Source organism: Psammomys obesus, unplaced genomic scaffold, assembly GCF_907164565.1.
Source record: "Psammomys obesus unplaced genomic scaffold, mPsaObe1.curated_primary_1811, whole genome shotgun sequence".
In the NCBI taxonomy this organism is placed as follows: Eukaryota; Metazoa; Chordata; class Mammalia; order Rodentia; family Muridae; genus Psammomys; species Psammomys obesus.
Window position 1 is genome coordinate 5,400,512 of NW_026586383.1, and position 18,227 is coordinate 5,418,738.

At 44.6% G+C, this 18,227-nt stretch overlaps 1 protein-coding gene across 1 annotated transcript in view; it reads left to right on the forward strand.

Moving 5' to 3' along the window:
• Gadl1 (glutamate decarboxylase like 1) overlaps positions 1 to 3,830 on the forward strand; it is a 138,602-nt gene extending 134,772 nt beyond the window's left edge. The window contains exon 16 of the mRNA XM_055601547.1: positions 3,518 to 3,830. Coding sequence (XP_055457522.1) covers positions 3,518 to 3,691 — 174 coding nt within the window. The 3' untranslated portion in view covers positions 3,692 to 3,830. The remainder of the gene's footprint in view (positions 1 to 3,517) is intronic.
• Positions 3,831 to 18,227: the final 14,397 nt, after the last annotated feature.

Sequence of the window (18,227 nt, forward strand, 5' to 3'; positions counted from 1 at the left end):
AAGAATGCAGGAGGTCATTCCTATCCATCATTGTGCGGTCACAGTATACATGACATGTGAGATTCCATGTCTGAAACCACTAAGGTGGGAAGGCTCTTTCTAACACGGGTGCGCAGTGGATGCTTTTGGGAGAAGGCACCAATCAGAAGTTGTGCTTTCCTCAGCACTTCCAAAGAATCAAGTCTCTGGAGATGCTCACAGAGAGAGAAAGCAAAAAGGGGGACCATGTACAAATTAAAACTGATTAATTAATTTTAAGAGATGAATGGTGTCATCCCCAACACAGGTGCCCAGCAAATTCCGAGCACAGTGCCCTGTCTTTTTATACAGTCCATCATATGAGTTACAGTTTGGCAAACTATCACCGGTCCATTGTAGGAGGCTTTCATGGCAGCGCTCCATACCCCTGATGTCTGACTTTTCCTGTGGAAAAGATACATATATCCAAAAGATATGTAAAGTTTTTTTTAAATGCCCAGACAAAGCATTGTGAGAAAAAAAAAATCTTCTAAAAATACGATTGAGTTTGTTTTGCATTGGCATCTACTGCTGGGCGTGGGGCCAGCACTGAAGTGTGGTTTGTGTAGCCAGTGAGACTCCATCAGAGAAAACAGATTTTTCCTTTGTTATGGGTTATCAATTGTGATTTACTTGTGTTTTAAATTTATGTGTATGTGTGTGCTACGAATTAGTGTGCCAGGGCCCAAAGGGGTCAGAAGAGGACTTCAGATCCCCCTGGAACTGGAGTTACAGGTGGTTGTGAGCTGCCATGTCTGTGTTGGGAACCAAACCTGGGTCCTCTGCAAGAGCAGCCAGTGCTCTTAACCGCTGAGCCACCTCTCCAGCCTCCTATTTTATTTTTTAGACGGGTTCTCATGTAACCCAGGTGAGCCTTGAACTCTTGCTCCTCTAGCCTCCATCTCCTCAATGTTCAGATTACAGGTGTGTACTATTCCACCCAGGGATACACATATGTGAAACCATGTTAGCCTTAATTTCCTTCAATAGAGGGTGAGACCCCGCTACAGCACTGCTTATCAAATGGCTACACTTGGCCAGAGAGAGTCATTTTATCTTGTGCTTCCTTCTGCTTAAGCACCTTTTTAAATCCTCGGGGCTACCAAGTGTTGTAGCAGGATGACAACAGAATGCCATTGAAATGACCAAGTCATTACTGGAACATAATTTAAGAGGGGGAACAGAAATCCCGTAGAGCCATGGAGAGGAAGCTGTGCAATGAAATAGAAATGCCAGGATCTTCTCCACTTAAGATGCAGGAACCAAGCACACTGAGGCACATGGAAAGAATCTGATTTACAATTTGAAGGGAAAGCCTCAGTAAAAATAATTGAGAGCAGGAAAGCAATCTCAGCCCTGCCAAATTGCTTTCTGCCATGCGTGCTCCACTTAGGCATGAGACTCGTGTACTTACATTTAGTTTGTGCATATTTTCTTTCCCCTGTGAATATTCCATCCTGCCAGATGAGGACTGTTCTCTGCTGCTGCCAGCAAAGAGAGAATACCGGGACTGCCTAGTGTCAGCCTGTGCCTTGAAGCCTCATGAACAGAGAATGGGTGGTGTTTTTAAGTGCAAAGGCGATAATCTGACCACTAATGAAAACATTCCCAGGCTCTACACTGAAAATACACAGGCCCTTTCCAATTAGTTTGAAATGAGCATTGCAAGGCAGAAAGAACTGGCAAAATATTTTTTAACAGTAAGGATTGCTACCGCTATGATTATGATTTGTGCCAGAAATTCCATAGGTTGTTGCCTTTGAGGATCCTCAGGACTTTCTTACCCATATGGGATTTCTAGATAGAGGAGGCCTTTGCCATGTGCCTAGCAGTGACTACTTCTAGGAGTTAATCATGGTGTTCAGAGAGAGGTTAAAAATTTCTTGCGCACTGTCCAACCCTCACTTGGCTCATTCTCTGAGACCCAGTGATATTTTATTACTGCTTTGCAATCTTGGGAGACCAGGAACAAACTTAAATGTAGGAAGTTTGCTTCTCACTTTGGGAACGTTGCCTGTGGAAGCCTGCATGTTTTTGTACCTGAAACAAGAGCCGTGATATAGCCCTCCAGAATATCTTTCTATTAAAACGTGTCCTCTTAGGTTTCTAGTTTGCGCATCAGAAAACATTTCTGGGGCTGGAAGATGGCTCAGCAGGTGAAGCTGCTGGCCATAGAGCGTGATGACCTCCATTGGTGGATGGAGAAAACTGACCTCCATACATGTGGTTGTGGCATGAACCCTGCTTCCTTCCCCCACATAAATAAATAAAATGTAAAAAAAAAAAAAAAAAAAGTTAAAACAACGAAAAAATATTTCTGATAAGCCCCGGCAGCCCGACAGACTCATTTTGATAATGGCTTCACCAAGCCTCGGGAGCCTCATGAGCTGGCTTCAAGTCTGAATGCTTTCCACAGGTGGGGCAGGAAATGCCCTTTTTGAGAGGGGGAAAAATGGAAGCACTGAAAAGTGACCCAAGCATGCAAATTAGGCGGAAGCCACGAGTTTACCTGCCTGCTTAAAATTTAAAATGGGCAGAGACACAGAGTGGGAAATGAACGGGGTGGGTCTGAACGGGGCTGTGACCTTAAAATCATCTGTAGGACCACAAGCTGCTAGCTCTGAACTAGGTGATTTTTGGCTTTCCTTGACAGACATGTTTATAATTAAGGCCTTCCCAATATTTTTCTTTGATTTTATTTTCTTGTCCATCAGGTGAGGCATCTTTACAGTAGAGGAATGATGATGACTCAAGGGCCCATTACCATTCTGTAAAGTAAGCTCGTCAAGAGTCATCTGCAACATTCAAGCCAGGCACAGCCATGCACACAGTAACCCCAGCAAAGACAGGCTGATCCTGAGAGCTCACTGGCCAGCCAGCTGAAACAGCAAGCTTCTGGTTCCGTAACAGCTCCCATGTCCTGTGTAGCTTTAACTGTAAGCTCGACATGGCCGACAGTCACCTGAGAAGGGTGTCTCAGTGGAGAGATTTTCCAGATCACACTGAGTGTGTGGTGGGGGAGAGTCTGATTGTCAACCAGTGTAGGAGGGCCCAGCCCACCGTGTGCAGCATGGTTTCCTGGCCAGGCTGTCCTGGGCTGCATAGGAAAGCAAACTGAGCATCAGCCCACAAATGAGCCAGCAAGCAGTGTCCCTCCATGGTTTCTGCTTCAAGTTCCTGTTTGATTTCCTGTCCTGACATCCCCTGAAGATGGACTGTAATCCATAAACTGAGGTGAACCCCTTCCTACCCTAAGTTCCTCTTCAGTGGAGTATTTAACCCCAGCCTCAGAAAGGGAACTCATGTGCCTGACTCCTCATCTGCAATGGCCATCTCTCCCTGTGGGGTCAAAGGTGAAGTAACACAGCTCAACCACTCGGGGTGTATGTGCTGTAACAATTCCAGGAAGGGGACAAGGCTGAGAGCCACACCAGTTGGCGAAGGAGCAGCTGAAGTGCTAGGCCACTTGGTTTCATCTCTGTCCTCTGTCCCCTTGCAGGTGGCCCCAGCCATTAAGGAGAAAATGATGAAGAAAGGAAGTCTCATGCTGGGCTACCAGCCCCACAGAGGGAAGGTCAACTTCTTCCGCCAGGTGGTCATCAGTCCTCAAGTGAGCCGGGAAGACATGGACTTCCTGCTGGATGAGATAGACAGCCTGGGTAGAGACATGTAGCCATGGCTTTCATCCCCCCAGAGGCACCACTCCTGTCCTGGGGATGGACACAGACCAGCGCATCTGAAAACATACTAGGTAGACCACAGTCCTTCTGGTGAGATTAGGAAACAGTCCCCTCCCCATACAGAAAACCAAAATGCTCAGCAATTAGTCCTAAGCGTTCTTTTAAGGGTTCTTCGGCTGTCTGCTGCTACTGTTTGTAGAATGGAGAAAGTAGAAGTAATAAAAAAAAAATTCTCTCAAATGTTATCCTTGGAAACAACCCTGAGGAGACTGTAGGCAGTGCCATGTGGATGAATACTCCCAGAACTCTTTAAAGAACATAGAACTTGGAGCTTACAGCAGTGAACCTTGCTGTGGCCCCTGTACCACCAGCTGGCATCACCAGGAAACTCACTTAATATGCAAATTCTCCACACCACCTGACTCAGAAACTCTGGTTCCAGCATCCCGTGTTTTAATAAGTCTAACAGGTGAGTCTGATACACAGGAAAAAGCTGAGAAACAATGGTCCAGGAACAGCCTTTACTGATGTTTTGCCAGCTAAAGAACATGTAATATTTTAGTAGCCCTCAGCCAGCCTTTGAAAAGTACAACTATGGTGTTTGTGCTACAAATGTACAGAATTCCTAAAGCATCTAAAACATGTCAAAGATAGACATACACACACATACACACACACACACACCCCACATACATTTCTCCCGTTGGAAATACCACTGGGGTCAGATAGTTTATAATCCCATTATTTTTTGTTTGTTCCTTGAAATATTCAGATGACACTATATATTATATATTTATATATAATATAATATATATGTATGTAGATTCACATATATACATATATTTATGCACACACACACATATATATATATATGAGAAAGAGCGACATGTAAGATTCTTAATGTTTTATTTGGGCTAAAGTTTTTTGGGTTTGGTTTTGTTTTTTTCAGGAGTGAAAATGAATCATTGTCTATTCTAATTCATTTGAGTTAGAGACTGGGTAAAACCAAATACTTTGTACTGCGCCCTTTCGATCCGTGATTATAAAACGCTAATCCATTCCTGCAAATATGCCCTTAGGTGGGAAACAGCACTGCATGTCTGTGTGGCCTCTGTCCCTCTTTTAGATTTGGGAATGCATTTCATACTTTCACTCTTGGGAACAGAATAAATTACCAGAAGCAAAGTCGTAGGTTGTGCAATATTCTCCTTCTCAAACTTTGAAATGTCAGTGAGACTTTTTGGTCTGTCGTGGACAGAGAAGAGAATCAGAGCCCTTTCGGTATCAGTCCTCCTTTGTTCATGGAAGTGGATGATTGCAACTTTCTCTTGGAGCGTCATCATAGATTTGTTTCTAGAGAGTTTCCCTAAGAAACAAGCATGGTTCAGAGATCAGGTGTGGAACGAAGGCTGTGTGTTGAGAGGCATCCGGGTGTTGTTGGTCTGCACCTCATACTGTATCACTAACTCATGACACTGGATTCTGAGAAACAGATGTGTACTGTGTCGTGTTCACTGAATATTTTCACTGTAGACTGCTTGGTCTTTCACTGTCTCCACCCAGCAAAGGGTATTTTCACTTCATTTTCTGAATTAACTTCAAACTCCCCGGCGGTGGGAGCTATCTGTACATGATTTCATTCTTGTTGCTTTTTAAAATTTGTCTACATAAAATGCTCCTAAGACTGATGCTTTCAGTAAGTTGTACTTCATGAAATAAAAGGCCCTATCAACACTGTGCGTTACTGGCGTTCTTTTTTCTGTCATTTCTTGGTCTAGAGATTGTGTCAGTACATTCTAAAGAAGGGAACTGGATTCAACTGGATATTTACTTTAACCACTAAAGAGGCTAGAAATGTTCAGTCTTAGTCAACACCTTAAAAATTGTAAAAGAATATGCACCAAAGCACGGGTTTGTTGTTTAGTCATTTTTTTTTTTCTACTAGGCAATTATGGGAAACTCAAGAGCCCAGCTCAGGTCCAGCTGTGCCTTTGATGAGACATGGCATTTTCTTGATTGATGGAAAATACCACTGGGGTCAGATAATTTACCATCCCATTTTTTTTTTGTTTGTTTGTTTCTTGAAATATTCAGAAATCACCATCAATCAGGTATTTGGCTCAATGCTTATAAATATAATAATTTGAGAGGGTGGAGTAATTGCTCACTCAATAAAACATTTGCCTTAAATTCATGAAGACCTGAGTCAGATCCCTCAGAACTCACAAAGGGAAAAAGGCTGGGTGTGGAGACCTGCCCTTGTAATCCCAGTCAGATCCCTGAACCAGCTAGTTTCGTATTCTTGAGAATGTGTCTCAAACAACAGCAATAAATAGGTAGATAAATGGTAAATAGATAGATGATAGACAGATAGAGATAAAAATGAAACTAAACCAAAACATAGGCAATGGATAGAATAGATAAAAATTGTCTTGTGAAGTCTTCTTCATTCTAGAAGAGACAGAGAATTGCCAAAGAATTGTACAATTCAAGTAGTGACACGGTAAACATTATTACCCAGGTCAAACTCTGCTAAGAATAGACTAAGAGGTCTTATTTGAAGCATCCTTTCAATGATGGTTTTAAATGAGCTAAGTTGCTGTGCACTTTGACTCATTCACAGTTGCCAGACCCTTCCCATTGTCAGGTTGCCTTGGGGAAGGCAACTATCAACTGAGCAAGCCCTCTTAGGGACAGGTTGGACTGCCATCTAGCAGCCTGGCTGCTTTTACCGGGCTGCATACCCTGAGGAAACTACCTCGCAGGTGCAAGGGCCACTGTTCCCAAAGCTGCAGCACCTGCTCCAGAGACTGAGGTTGAGCTACAGTTGCTGTAGACAACATGTGTGAGCTTTAGCTATCAAACATCTTGGTGATCTATGATCCTGCTAACGCTGTAGCTTTTCAGCTTTCTAACTTCAGAGCAGGAGGTAGCACACCCCTAGTGACCCAACAGAAAGCTTGAGACTGGTATCATTTGAGGGCAGAGACTGGTCCTTGTGTATAAGAGTGGAATGGGAAGCAGTTGTGATTGGTGCAAATTAGTCTTGCATCTGCATGTCATAGCCCTCCTCCGCTGTTTGGCTTATTTTCCTAGCCAGCTTGTAAACATCTCCCTGTGCTCTCTCTCACTCCCACCTCCAAAGTGGTTTTACTTGCCTACCTATAATCTTTATCATGGGTAATCTCTTAGTTAGGATTTCTGTTGCTTTGATGGAACACCAGAAGCGAGTTGGGGAGCAAAGGTTTTATTCAGTTTATACTTCCCACATTGTAGTCCATCATTAAAGGAAGTCAGGACAAGAACTCAAACAGGGCAAGAACCTGGAGGCAGAAGCCAATGCCATGGAGGGGTGCTGCTAATTGCCTTACTCATCATGACTTGATCAGCTTATTGATTTGTTTGTTTATTTGATTTTAGAGAACCCAGGATCCCAGCCCTACAGCTGGAACTTATGGACACATTTTCCTCAGTTGAGGTTTCCTACTTTCAGACAACTTGCGCTTGTGTCAAGTTGACATAAAACTATCCAGCACATGTACTATAGGCTGAGTTGGTAATGCAAAGAGGAGAAAACCACAGGGCCAGAGAGCGGCCGGCACCTGACTCTGCTGAGGAAGTGGAAGCAGCCATAGCAACAGAGAGAGGGCAGCTGAAGAGGACAGAGACGGTGAGGAAGAGAAATGGTGGGGATGAGTAAGGATGGTGGGCATATAGAAGCAGAGAGCGAAGGTGAAGAACAACATTTTCAGAAGGCACAAAGCTCAATGAGACATAGATGGGAATCATGGGCCCTGGCTGCTTCAACAGGTAACAGCTGAATTATAAAGGCTAACTGCATACCTTGATTTCTAAGGCTCAAGTGCTATCATGTGAGGTGCTATTGAGGACTCCTGATGCTCAGGGTTTTGGAGCTGTGCCACACACTGGTGCCAAGCATTACTGCTGCTAGTTTCTACTAAGAGCTGATGGTTATACTAAATGCCAAGGGCCAGGCCAAGAGTGGGGAGAGCCCAGAGAAAGAAGCCTCTGACATGAGCATCTAGAAAATTGTTTCTTTAACTTTTACAGTGACAACCATATATGTCTCTGGGCTTGGATCTAGGAGGCTCTGTGTCTGCCAACTCATCCCCTAAATGTTTGAACTTAAGGTCCCAAAATTGCCAGCACTAGAAGGGCTTGATCCTCCTCCTCCTTCTCCTCCTCCTCCTTCTCCTCCTCCTCTTCTGATTTCTATCTGTGTAGAACAAAATGACCCCAGCCAATTGTCTGGGAAACTGGATTTTAGTGCTGTGGAGAATGAAGGTGTAAAGATAGGCTCAGCCTCAAAGACGAGGAGGAAAAGAGGAGAAGAAAGCATGATGTGTAGAGTGGAGAACATGGGGTGCTCAGATATATGTGTGGAAGAGGCCATGCAGACTCGAGAACCAGAAAGCAAGCCAGAAGTCAATGTGATGCCAGGGACTGACTTCTTTTCCTATTCATTTGATTTTTTTTTTCTCCTTTTCTATTTTGTTTTATTTGCATGTGAGTATTGTGGGGTTGGATTAATGATTAAATAGCTACAGTTTTTCTTTGAAAAACAAATTTTATTAAAATTTATAAGAATTTGTTCTTCTGATGCCTGTTCTTTCCTGTTTATATCCCAGTGTCCCAATTGCCGTCCACATGCCTCTTGTAACTCTCAGGTCAAAAACTGTAGTGTGTAACCAATAAGCAAGTCCATAGTCTACCGAGTACCTGGTCATGGCTCTTGTAGCTCAGAAGAAGGTGGGATGCCTTGATATCCTGTGTACACACTCACTCTCATGGGTGTATACCTAGAATTCTGAAGCTAAGCTGCAAGGCAGTTTTATGATAAAACCTTTTGACTTTTGCTTCATATGCTTTCTGACAGTTACTCCCATTTTTCTCTGTGTTGTAAAGTGATTTTATTAAATTCATTTAGACATACTGTGGATCTTCACAACAAAACATCTCAAGAAAGCAAGTATGCTCATTTATACTAGAGTTGTGATGTAAGGACTAGTGGTCAGAGGTTTTGTTCTAGAAGCTTCTATGGGTGGATCAACAGGCATATTGGTTACTTTTCTCAGTGCTGTGGCAAATGACTCATGGGAGAAAAGACACTGGAAGGGTTCATAATGAAAAGGGCAGTTCATCTCACAGAATGTAGGAGGAAGAAAGAATGCAGAAAGATTAAGAGCAAGATGTAGTGTATAGAATAAATTCACAGGGGGCAGTAGAGATGGCTCTGTAGTTAAGGATACTGGCTGCTCTTCCAGAGGACCTGGTTCAATTCCAATACCCACTTAGCAGGTCACAACTATCCACAACTTAACTCTTTTCTGGCCCCCACAGACACCAAGCAAGGACATGGTAGACAGATATATATGCAGGTGAAACACTCATATACATAAAAACAAACAAACCTTTAAAAAATACACCCACAGTAACCTACCTCCTCTTGTTATCTGTATTTCCCAGTAATCACTTCCTGTTATGAATCCATCAAGGGATTAATACAGAAATTAGATTAGACTCCAGATGTGCAACAAATTCCAAAGCCTATCAGCTGGCAATCAACCACTCAGTACAAGAGCCTGTAGGGCACAGTTCGAATTCAAGGCACAGTAGGGCTGATGGATGGAAGAGAGTGTCCATAGAGTAAGGAGGGTATTAGGACAGTTTCATATACTTTTGGTTGGACAACTTTTAGGAAAGAATTCTTGCTTCCTTAAATGGGAACGGTAGATTTATATGTCACCTGATATAGGCACTGCAAGGTTTGAGCCGTCTATAAATCAGCCAGCCCCAAATGATTTATTGATAATTATGAATCTCAGCTTCAGGGAGGAAGTTGGGAATGAAAGTCTTAAATTGCGGATCCATCAGCATAGGAATAGTATTTCAAATCACAGAATTGAATTAAATTGTTGCAGACCGTGTTTGGAGATTAAGAAAGAATGAAAGGGCAAAAGCCTGGGACCACAGCTCACAAGGAGGAGAAACCTGCTCAGTCCTTAAAAAGATGTGTCTTAGTTACTCTCCCCATGCCTGAGACAGAATATCCTAACAATGACAGCTTAGGCAGGAAATGATTCTGTTACAGTTTTGCATGCTCACTGTTTAAACACAGCTCTGTCACTTTGACAAGTCACATTTAGTGTGGATTAGAGACGATGGATGATGCCAATGGCGACTTAAGTCCTTTAGGCAGTGCAAGTACATTTCCTAATGCAGTACTTGTCTCCTGAAACCAAAGCACAAGGCAGAACTCAAATCAGCAGCTTTCCCTGGGGCAACTGCATAAAATTCAAACACAGGGGCCGTGTCTTAGCATGCTCCACAGCTTTGAACAGGCATTCCAACAAATGCAGTCCTGTCCCCCAACCAAGAAAAGCCAGGGAACAAATGTCACCTCTCTGATTTTAGAACACATTATTCAAAAATTTCATTCAGCCCCAGCCAAGTTCAAGTATGGAGAATGAGAAGCTAGGGGCTTTCATCTATAAACCATCGCCTCTGTATTCCAGGTGTTTATCAACTTGGAGAGCACCTTAGTGGGAATTTGAGTGGGAGGGAGGCATTCTTCATGAAGAGCCTCAGAACATTAATTATAGTTATTAGGACTCATAATTTACTTCCAACATATCTATCTGTGATGTATAGAATAGCATTAATTTACTAGGAATGTATATTCCTAGTAGGGACGTTGCCCCAATCTCAAAATATAGTCCAAAAATAATTAACATTTTATCAAAAGTCACCCTTCAGAGACTATTGCTATGTCGCCATATTGCTGCCTTCATTTTAACTTTCTATTTATATGGATTGCAAATGCCTGTCTGGAGCTTTGGAGCTTTGTGCCTGCAGAGGCCAGAAGAGAGCCAACATCCTCCATCATCACTGGAGTTACAGGAAGTCTTAAGTGCCAAACATGGGTTCTGGGAACCAAGCTCTGGTCCTCTGAGAGAGCAGCATGCACTCTTAGTTTCTGAGACATTATCTTCAGTCCCATCACCTAATTTTTTTTTTCAACAACAGAACTTTGTTATGAGAGACCAAAGAATTTTGGGTATTGGTTTAAAGTTTAAAACACAAGCCTAAACAAAAGATAGCCAGGTGAACACATGTCCAGCTGCCTGCAGGGGGAAGGGGGAGACCAGCCTTACTACATTCTTTTCCTGCCCACTAGAGATACAGTTGCTAGGAAACCTGCCCAGATGGCTAGGCCAGAACTGTTTGTGGTCTTGGCGTCCAATCATTTCAAAAGTCAATTTCCCTTCCCAATCATGTAACACTAAGGCATGTAACTCCCTGTTTGCATTTTTTTCCTTTAAAAACCTTGTTCCTCTAGTGTAACTCCCTGCTTGCATTTTTTCCCTTTAAAAACCTTGTTCCTCTAGATCAAGTGGCTGCATTCCTTTCCTGCTTCCACAGGAAGTTTTTGCAACCCGTAGCTCGAGCACGTATACAATAAACTCTCATGTATTTGCAGTGGAGTCTATTCCTGATGGTCTTTGGGGGTCTCACAAACTGGGCATTACAGTTACTTATCATAATGTGTGTACAGCTGGGTGCTCATTCTGTCTTCACACTGCGAGCCCTCAGGGACTGCCTGTGGATGTTTGGACACACAAAATATGGAATTCAAACACCTTCATTGGTTTTCGGTTTAACAGTCCCCGCCTCAAGTCACCCTGTCCTACTGTGTAGCCTGAATGGTTTGGGTGACCAGAAGGCCACCCTAAAAATCAGTGTGGAAGACCAGCATATGCCACACCATAGACATCTCTTTAGCATTTGGACTATTTTGAGAGGGTTTTGAAAATGTAGGACTGGGAGGGGACAGGAGAAGATCAGGATTGGGGAGAGGGGGGAAGGGGAAGGTCTAAAATGATGTAAACAGTACTCATTGTATAAAATTCTCAAAAATTAAAATGAAGTGAAGGCTCAATAATTAGAATGGGAAGATGTTGTTAACATGTTATTTTTAAGTGCAGCAAGTATCGGGAGGAATATTAGAATAGATTATGCTGTGTGCAACTGATTGGCAGGCCCTGAAATGTGGGCAGGTTCACAGTCTTGTCTTGATCAGCAGTGTTTGCAAAGCAGGCCTGAAAGGCATGACCCCCCAACCTCTACAGTATGAAGCCAGAATCATTCCAGTGAAAAAAAAGGAGGAAACTAATTAGAAATGTGATAAGCAATGATTAGACAGTTACTTTAGGGGGAAAATGAACAAGATGAGCAGATGCTAACTGGGGTAGCTTCCGTGGAAAGGGATAAACAGGCTTGTGTAGATGAAAAGTTCCTTGTCTGTCACCTGGGGAAGCAAGTGACCCTGGCCCTCTCAAGATGGGGCCATTAGCATGTCATTGGCAAGCAGAGTTTAAGACAAAAAAGAAAAGAAAAGGTCATCACTAAACAGAAAGTCCTTGCATCTAAAAGGCGGTGGTTGGCAGGAGAGATGGGCTCCCTGCTGAGGGCGCTAGGTGGGTGCTGCCAGCTGCTAATGCTCCTGACCTTGCCAGCACGGACATCACCTGGGTGGTACAGACCCTGGAGGAGGGTCAAAAGACCTTGGCTTCTGTTTTGGCCAAGGCTCTTGAGTTTGAGCCCAGAGACCTTGTGCATGGGGGGAGGGGGCTCTTCCTGCGCTCTTATTGGCTGCTCTCTCTTCAGTCCTTCAGGGCTAAGGGCAGCTTTCCTCCTCTGTAGTTTGGGCTGGTGCTGTGGTAATAGTGCATTTGTACCCCACAGGCTTGCACTTGAGCCCTAGCTGGTGGAGCTATTTCTGAAAGCTGTAGGACTTTAAGGGGGCGGAGCCTCACTGGGAGAAGTGGGAGAAGGGTTCACTTGAGGTTTTGTAGCAAGGCTCCACTTCCGAATTTTGCTTCCTGATAGTGGACACTGTTAATCCTACCAGATGATAACAAGACCACTACCATCATTTTTGAGCCAAATTTGGAGCACGCTTTAATTAAATATTGGCCAAGATGATGGAACTCTGTCCCAGTCCATCCCGGAGTGTCCAGAAAATGGCGACAAGTTTTTGCAGAACTTTATAAAGGCAAACTCAGGGCTACGCCTGTCCCACCGGGTCCAATCAGGGGCAAGCATCTTCCTGATGTACTTGCAGCCTGTGTACCTCCCGCCTACATGTGATCCCAACGCCACCTGTGCAGTTGGGGCAGGGAAATTTGTTTAGGGGAGGTAAAACACACATGTGGCTTGTTACCTCACACAAACAATAGCCTCCAACATTTCAGGAAGGATCTGTTCTTAGGCAAGGATTTTAGAGGTTAGAGGAATTTTTGTTTTATGAATCTCTTAGGCACAGTAATTAAAACTTAAAATGTAACTTAGCCCTCAAAGACACAATGTGCTCAGCTGACTGGATTCCTGCTGCCACGCCTTCCCTACCTCAGTGGACTGTGCCACCTTAAACGGTAAGCCCAAAGAATCTTTTCCTCCCTGCTTGTCAGGTATTTGGTCTCCGCAACCAGAGAAGAAATACAGTTAATGAGCCAGACCTTTGGGCGCTCCAGGGCTCTGTGTTGTTGCTCCTAACTGTAGCTCAGTGCTGTTCCAGGTGGACAGTTTGACTCTGGAGCCCAGCTGTTGCCATTAGAGTCCTTCTGTAGCTGGAGTAGGGACTAAGTGGAAACATCAAGATGAACACACAAAAAATAAAATAAAATAAAAATCCAGCTTGCCAAGGAAAACTGGGAGTCTGTCCTTTTCTGAGCTTTATCTATAAAACAAAGCACACATATGCACGTGTGTGCAGGGAGTGGGGTGGGGGTGGGGAGGAGCCCCTCAAACTCAAGGAGAAGGGGTAAAGACTCTGAAAGTCCTATAAAGGGCTGTACACCAGATGGTGCGATGTTTTTTGAGCTCTTTCCTCAGCTCACTAGGCCACTTCCATTCTTGGGTTTTTAGATAAGATCCCATCTCCTGTGGTTGCCAAAAATACACTGTTATCTCTCAATGACTTAAAAAAAAAAGTTCATGTTTTTACTCATTTATCATTCAAGAAAAAAATACTTATGAAAGTGCAGTTATCGTGTTCTGCTGTCTTTCTTATACCTTTTGAGATAAAGGCAGATTTGCTAAAGCCATGTTCTTGATGGCTGGCTGATTCGAGGCCATCTCAGGTCCTAGTACACATTTCACACATGAAGAAGCACTATGTGCCTCAGCCACTCATCTTTCCACTGTTCTCTCTGCAAGCATTTCTTCAGACCTTGTTAGGGGTGTGCTGGGCAAACTAGGTGGAGAGGAAAGAATGTATTGGCTCTCCTGAAGGAGACAGAGCTACAGGGAGGGAGATGCAAAGATGTAAGTGTTAGATGGAGTGCCAGGCATTTTCCTCATGGTGTGGCCTTTTGTCCTACTGCACTGGTCAGTTTTAATCAGGACACAACACGAAACAAGCAAGCTCTTCAGTTGCTTGAAGTTCTAGTTCATGGTTAACTTGGCTTTGCCCCTGATTGTAGCTCAGGAACTTGGGTTCTGAAAATCCAGTTCTTCCCCTGGGAGATGGGCGGGCACATTGCCTCCCTCCTGTGCCTGATGGTCAGGGCTAATGCTCACTGAGTGAGTGTTTTGTCAACACTCACATAGGTAGACCCCTCCCTGTCCCTGACCTGTACCAAGATCTCCTTCCCTCTGTGTTTTTAATGCTATATAGTTTTTCTTTTTCTATAAATCTGCCTTTATGCAAAGCAACAACTTATTATCAGCCAGGATGCAGGCACGGTTTTCTAAGTTCAACACACAAATGGGCTACCAAAGGGCACGAGGCAGGTACTCCAGCATGCTGGTGAGAGGAAAGAAACACCCATCAGATGCACATTCTCTGAAGTAACCACCACCATGACAATCCTGGACGAAACAGTCCCTGGGATGGGGAGGAGGCCATGCTGGCACACCAAGAGCCATCCTGCGGAAACACAGGAATCAGGGCAGGCTAAGGCGGAAAGGGAGAGCAGGCTGCGCAGGGCGACTGCTCATCTGTTACTAGTGAGTTTGTCAGGGATTAGTTTTATGTTGTGTTTGTGCGTTCATGTGTAGGCAAGAGCACATGTGCAGATGTGGGTGGCCAGGCCAGAGGTCAGCTTCCAGGGCTGTTCCTTAGACCTGGACACTTGGGTTTTGACTGTCTCTTACCTGGGGCTCAGTTAGGCGAGGCTGGTTGACCAGCAAGTCCCTGAGAGGCTCTATCTTTTCCTCCCAAACTGACATTATAAGCACCTGTGGGTATTTTGCCTGGGCTCTGAGGGCCAAGCTCATTTCCCCATGCCTGTATAACCACCCTAGCTCTCCTGGGTTGTTTGTGAAGGGACCCAAGTCTGTTTTAGAATGTCCCTGCCTCCAACATAAGGGCCAGAGCCATCTTGACCAGAGCTGCTGTGACTACCCATAAGCGAGCTTCAAGCCTGGGCCCATTGCCATTCCTTCACAGAAGTAGGAGGTCAGGAGGGTCATCAGAGGCTCACCTTAGATTCTATCCACTCCTTCCTATACCTTCCTCCCAGATGTATGCAGTTCTGGCTAAGCTGCAAGTAATCTCATGGTCGTGCTGGAGTGTATGGACGGAAGAGCCTACTGCATAGTCTGCAGCTGTGGGCAAGTCGGCATCCGAGTGGGCATGAGACTGCAGGTAACTCCCGCTCCTGTAACTTACCTGGCGCCACGCTCTGTAAGCCGGCATGGTGACTTACTTGTTCACCGGGTGGGGCTTTGATGGACTCATAACTTCGCTTTGTCACTCACTGGTGCCATGACCTGCGGTGAGCAGACACGGTGCATCTGCCCAGGGAAATGTACTCTCAGGGCTGTTCAGAGACAACCCACGTGGGAAAGGCAGAACGGATTTGTAGGTGACACTTTCTGCCGTGCTGCCGAATAATCTGGTGTGTGGGGTGGGTTTAGCTACCGGGAACAGCAACAAGAGGCAGGATTCATCTGCAGACTTTTGATTTATTTGATCTACCAGACATTTCTTTTTATTTATATAAAAGACAAACATGGCATAGAATGAAAATAAGTGCTTTAGGTTTTGATATAAAAGAATATTGTGCATTCACATTCCTATTTTAATACATGAGTATGGCTGAAGTGTTCAATAAGAGTAAAACCTTCCCTTTAGGCAGAGTAGCGAATGGAGGTCAACATTTTTAGGAATGACAGCAATGTTATTCCTTGGTCTTTTTCTTGAATAAGAAAAAAAAAAAAGTGACATAAACAAACAAGCCACGGTAACATGACACCATAATCCAGTTTCTGATGATGACCCGGAAGTGAAATCACCTTTGAACCCTAGAAAATCCCACCAGTGGGCCAGTATTCTATAAATTCACCACTAGAGGGCAGTGTACAACAACTACTGGGATGGGACTGGCAAGCCCTAAGGTGCAAGTGGATTTGGGGTCTCCACCAAGTGTGTTCACAGCACACTTCCATGGGAAACAGCGCCTATACTTTTTGTCTTGTCCCCAACTTGACCATGTATCCTAAAATCCTCTGTGAGCTGAGGCCTTCCATGGTCCAGACAGAGCAAAAGATAGTCCTTGATGGTCCTTCAATCATGTTCCTATTTGGTTGAAAATAAGTAGCTTCAAACCACATTTAAAAAAAAAAAATAGAGACTGTTGCTTGCAACATCCACATCTGTTGGTGGATTTACAAGCTTCCTATTAAAGCTTGCTCTTTGCTCTCATCCAAGCAGGCATAGATTCCTGACTCTACACGGGACCCTCACGTGTCCCCTATTCAAATACCCGCTCTTAATTCCTGCAAAGGTTAGGGCAACAAAGACACCAGTAGCCCTATGAAAAAGACTCCTAGAGCAGAGAGGTTTTCTTGCACAGGCAGATGGGACTTATTATGTATACAAAAGAGTATTAACCTAATGAGAGTCATGCACAGGAGGTCCCTTGAGGTCCAGCTCACGGTCAGCTTCAAATCGTAACACGAGAGAGGTCTGTGCAGTCCAATCTGTCACCACAGCGAGGTGGCATGAACGCCCATTTCTATCGTGTGTGTGTGTGTGTGTGTGTGTGTGTGTGTGTGTGAGGGTGCACGTGGGTGCGTGTGTGACGGAGGCCAGAGGTCAATGTCAGACGCTGGTCCTCAGGAAGCTGCTCACCTTGCTTTGGGGGAAGTCTTCCTAGCTTGCAGGGATGAGATTACAAGTGTGTTCCACTGAACATGGCGCTTTTTTTGTGGGTTCTGGGGGATTGAACTCGAGTCTCCTTTCTTGGGTGGCAAGCATTTCTACTTGCTGCGCTAACTCTTTGGGCTCACCAGGGCACATTTCTTACAGTGGATTCTTGTCTAGAAACAACTTTCATTTCCAGACTGGGGTGGGTGCGGGTAATGGGAAGACCGTGCTCAGCTCGAGAAGCTGGGGAAGAGAGTCCACACCGCCCTGCTGTAATTGACGCCACCTGGGGGAAGAGCTGGGCCCCCACCTCCTGTCCTTACCGGGAGAAGCTTAACTAACTCTCAGACCTTATGCTGACCAAGCAAACCAAGGGTTCAAAGTGTTGGCGGACAGTTGTACAGTGTGTGTCATGCAAATCTCCTGCTCCTTGGGGGCCTGGGAAGATGGAACTCACTGGTGTTGCCATGGCAAGCTGGAAGCTCCAGCAGGAGGGTGACCAAAATTAAATACGATGAGCCACAGGGGTTGGGTTTTGGGTGTGCCACATTTAAAAAGGGACAATGGCTGAGAGCAAATAATAGTAACTCGGGAATGGGAAGAAATCAAAGAACACAGTATTATTCGTAGACAGTGGGGCAATTTCATGGGTGGAAACTGTCCTCTTTGATTTTGGTGGTCTGTAAAAGTGGAGAGATGGGACCAAGTTTCTAGGCTAAGTCAAAAGGTTCACAAATCAGATGTGGGGCTTGAATGACAAAGCTAAAATCAAGACAAGCAAAGGCACATGGGACACCCTGGGACAGAGTGGTGGGTTGGAACTTAGCTCCTTGGCCAGAAAAGCAGCCTAGTGTGGAGGGAAATTATTGCGAAACAAAGTGTTTTGTGGCCAAAGCAGGCTGCAAGGCATGGATCCTTCTCACAGGATTGTCTCCTTCACCCTGCAGTCAGGAGACCATCGTGTGTATGTGTGTGTGTGTGTGTGTGTGTGTGTGATTGTCAAGTGCTAACATTGTCCCAAGTCCCTTCTGCTCCATTCTGGAGCTCCTCAATAAAAACTAATTTTCTGAGAGCATTTGATCTTTTTCTTTGTCTCCTTGCAGAGTATGGCTATATGTGGAGAGATATAGACATATAGACATATAGATATATAAAACATAGCTATTCGTATTTACATACAGGCGTTAATAAAGTGCAAACGTTATTGGCTATTGTAAAAATCAATCTCATTTCCTGAGGAAGTGCTAGCACAGCTTAGGCCATGACAACGTCCAAGGCATAGAATGTTCTCTGTCACTCATCCCCTGCTGCTGCTGCTGCTGCTGCTGCTGCTGCTGCTGCTGCTGCTGCTGCTG